At 52.8% G+C, this 3871-nt stretch overlaps 1 protein-coding gene across 1 annotated transcript; it reads left to right on the top strand.

Annotated features, from left to right (window-relative positions):
* Positions 1-1333: 1333 nt before the first annotated feature.
* Positions 1334-3610, top strand: LOC117866579 (uncharacterized). The gene has a single exon (XM_034750821.2). It carries the CDS (start codon positions 1922-1924, stop codon positions 3320-3322), a length of 1401 nt encoding a protein of 466 aa, XP_034606712.1. The 5' UTR covers positions 1334-1921; the 3' UTR covers positions 3323-3610.
* Positions 3611-3871: the final 261 nt, after the last annotated feature.

Raw genomic sequence — 3871 nt, 5'->3', positions numbered from 1 at the left:
GCAACGGCTCCAAGGGTGTTATGTCCTTCCGACAGGCTCAAGTGCTTCCTCCAAGCTACTTCTTCGACAATTTGCTACACATGTTGATGGTTTTGCTCTTTGATTGCAAGGTGTGCTTTGTCACTTCTGGAGCCGAGTTGGTTTGATTGTACGATGGTGGTGCCATGGACCACTTGGCCACTGTTGGAGCTAGTATGGTTGTTCTAATGCTCTACCTTCGTGCACGGTCATCTCCAAGTTTGGGAGTTGGCTCGTATCTTAGTGAAGATTGAGCTATGAACTTGGTGATCCTCAATATTGTCAGCCTTGTAGTGTTTGGTGTTCCATGAAACAGATACCTTCAAACTTTTTCCATCGAAGAGGGATGAATTGTTTGTCATTTGCCACTTTCAACAAGTCTTAGCAATACTTTATACTTTATTATTATTTGGGTCAATTCAAATTCAAAATGATTCTTTGTTCCCTCCTTCATAAGCTCGTTGTGACAAAGGAAAGGGGTAGAAGGAGGAAAGCAAAAATGATCGACCACTCTTCCACTACGGGGTTGCCACCTTGACCATAGCCTCTCTCTCCCGCTCCCGCTCCCTCCCCTCCCCCCCCCCCCCCCCTCTCTCCCCCCTCTGACAAGCATAGGCACTAGGGTTCTAATATGAAATGTTTGGTCATTATTATAGAAGTGAGGCAGTCGTTGAGAGGAAGAAGAATAGGTTGAATTGGATCCTGCCGATGAGCGAGTACAAGATGGCCATTACGTTTTAGCTACTCCGATATAGCCACTAGCATTGAGAGGAAGAAGTGGTGGGCAAGACTGCACAGAGGAAGATGATGCAGTTGCTGAGGTCTGCCGCGCACTAGGCTATGGATTTGAATGTAGCCATCGCATGGTTGGGTTAAGCAACGAGGAGAGATGCAGCAGTGATGACCACGAGCAAACTAATGATGCAATGAAGAGTTACATTCGGCCACAAAAGAAGAAGAAAGTCCCTCCTCCCCAACTATAAAGTGGCCAATGAAAGAGAACACATTAAAATGTATGGCTTTGAGAGTGTACTACCGGTTTGGGTGTAGCGGTAAAATGTTGAATTCCCCGCATATATATATTTATGGATGGGGTAGTAGTATAGTCGTATGAATGAATGAGAGATATAAGGAATATAAAGCTAATATAAAAAAAGGAAAGGGAAAAGGGAGAGAAGACAAGATCAGAAGTAACGGAAACCGGCCGTGTAGACAAGACAAATGTTGTTAGCTGCGAAGCTAGCTATGCATACTTTAAATTGCTATTGCTGGAAGGAGCATTCTGAATGCTACATTGTTTTGTTGCGCAACAAGGTAGTAGACCCATGGGACATGCTGCATCTGAATGAGGATGCATGGATCGAGTGGGAAAGCAAAAGCGAAAGTGTAAAGAAGGAGGCAGGCCGGGAAAAAGGAAAAGAGGACAGCGGCAGCAGCTGAGCCTGAGCCTTAGCCGAGCGAGCCTCTCTGTGCGTGTGCGCGTGTGTCTGTCTGTCTAGCTGTCGAGCTGCTAGCCTGCTAGCTCAGTGCCTCAGTCATCAGTCAGGCAGTGTGTGTCTCTCTCTTCTCTTCTCCTCTTTTGCCTGCCCTGACCAGCACAGCAGCCGAGCTTGTTTCATTTCATTTTCATCAGGAGAGCTCAGCTCATCACATCATCTTCTTCTGCTTCTTCAACCTTCCATATAGCGCAGAGAAAGAGAGACAAGACAGCTAGAGAGATTCCTTTCCTCCTCCATTCCATCTATCCGCTTGAGATCGAGGAGGAGGAGGAGGAGGAGGAGGAGGAGGAAGACAACTCGTTTCCATTTCTGCTTCTGTTCCCAATTAACCCCATCCACCACACTCTCTCGCTGTCCGTTATGTTGATTAACTGAGAGAAGAAGAGAAGAGCACGCTACGCCTGATGGATCCTTCGGCCGTGTGCCGCCTCCACCCGGGCGTCGCCGTCACCGGCTTCTGCCCCGCCTGCCTCCGCGACCGCCTCGCCGGCCTCCAACCGCCCTCCTCCGCCGACCTCCGCCGCTGCAAGTCCTTCTCCTACGCGCGCTCTGCCTCTGCGTTGGAGCCGCAGCGCCGCTCCTGCGACCTCTTCCGCCACCAGCAGCCCATCGCGGCGGCGGTGCCGGAGGAGCAGGCGGATTACCAGTATCAGTATCAGGAGGAGCCCCAAGCAGAACAAGAAGCATACTGCTCCTCCAGAAAGTCCTTCCTGGGCAGGAAGCTGCAGCAATGGCGCCGCAAGAACAAGAAGGAGCCGGCGGCGGAGATGCCCGGGACGCAGGCGCAGCGGCACCGCCCCTCCTGCGACGTTGACGGCTCCTCGTGGGACGCCCGGTCGGGGCCGGTGCCGGTGCTGGCTCGCCTGCCCGCCACGATGCTGTCCCTGCCCGTGGAAGAGGACGACGACATGACGATGGCGCCGCCGGTCCAGCGCTCCGATGGGCAAATCCCCGTCGAGGAAGACTACTACTACTTGGATGCATCGGCGGCGGCGGCTCCCGGCGGCACCGCGCAGACGAGGGACTACTACCTGGACTCCTCCAGCTCCAGCAGGAGGCGGCGAAGCGTGGACCGCTCCGCCACCTCTGGGCGCAACTCCTTCTCCGATGCCAACAACGGCGGCGAGCTGCCCGCCAGCTGGGCGACGACGGCGATGAATGCCAACGGCAATGCCAGGGTCTCGCCGGCCATCGCCGCAGAGCGGCCGTTGTACCACCACCACTATCACCATGAGGCGCAGAGCGTGCTGGTCCACCACCAGTACGACTTCTCCGGGAGCCATCAATCTTCTCAGAAGCAGCCTGCTAATAAGAAGGGGATCAGGGGGTGGAGCATCTGGGGCCTCTTACACAAGAAGAGCAGCAGGAAGCAGCAGCCTGCAGAAGCAGCAGCAGGAGCAGGAGATGATCGGTACCCGTACCCGTGGCCGGAGCTCCGCGCCAGGGGGTACAACGGGCAGATGCTCCGGTGCAACAGCAGCATAAGCGCGCGAAGCTCCTTCAGCGGAGGCGCGGCGATGATCGGCGGGAGCGGCAGGAGGAGCATCTCCGGTGTGGACATGCGCGATCCCAGAGATGGCCATGGCGGCGGCTTATTATCGGAGAGGAGGACGAGGAGGGACGAGGTCCTGCTGGAGAGGACAAGGTCTTCTTCCTACTCGAGATCAGGGCATGGCCTTGAACCTGCAACTGCCATGGGAGTCCACCACCACCAGTTGAGCAGCCGGCCGCCCAACATTCCCAGGCGTTCCTCTTCCAAACATGACTTGAGCTCGATGCACAGGAGGAGTACGATTGGACTCTAGTGAGTCTGCTGGCTGCTGATCGATTATTCCGTCCTCATAGGCATAGTTTCTTCTGGCTGACAAGGCGGGCCATTTAGCTAGCGGTGAAGTGGTGGTCATTGTGTTTTGGTTTATAGTCTAGCAGGTGTTACATTACATATACACACACAATCCAGTACTCTACATCTACATAGCAGGGCCTTACTACTTATTGTATATTCACAACCTTTTGTTCTTCAAGATTTCCATGCTTTGTTCTTCCCCATTTGAATTCAAGCACGGCCTCGAGCGAAGGCGAGGATGCAGAGACACTGATGCCAGGTTATTGTGGTTAATTCTGGTTTCTGGAAATGAAGTCAAAATTTGGGGGTTCCAGGGGATTCAAGTATGGCATGTTGCAGAGTTCTGATGCAATTTGTTTGAAAATTCTGTCACTCACTCTAGTTATCCCTTGCTATAGCCTATAGGCTACATTTAATTTGTGATCGCAAATTTGAGGCTCAGATTTTCTTTGTTACATTGTACACCCTCCGCCCCAAAATAAGTCTTCTTTTAGCCTTCAAAATTAAT

The sequence above is a fragment of the Setaria viridis genome, chromosome 8 (assembly GCF_005286985.2).
Source record: "Setaria viridis chromosome 8, Setaria_viridis_v4.0, whole genome shotgun sequence".
In the NCBI taxonomy this organism is placed as follows: domain Eukaryota; kingdom Viridiplantae; phylum Streptophyta; class Magnoliopsida; order Poales; family Poaceae; genus Setaria; species Setaria viridis.
The sequence above is the reverse complement of the archived record's forward strand: the minus strand, read 5'-3'. Positions and strand labels throughout refer to the sequence as shown.

Excerpts from the sequence above, each read along its gene's own strand:
- LOC117866579 (XM_034750821.2), top strand. The coding sequence starts at position 1,922 with ATGGATCCTTCGGCCGTGTGCCGCCTCCACCCGGGCGTCGCCGTCACC.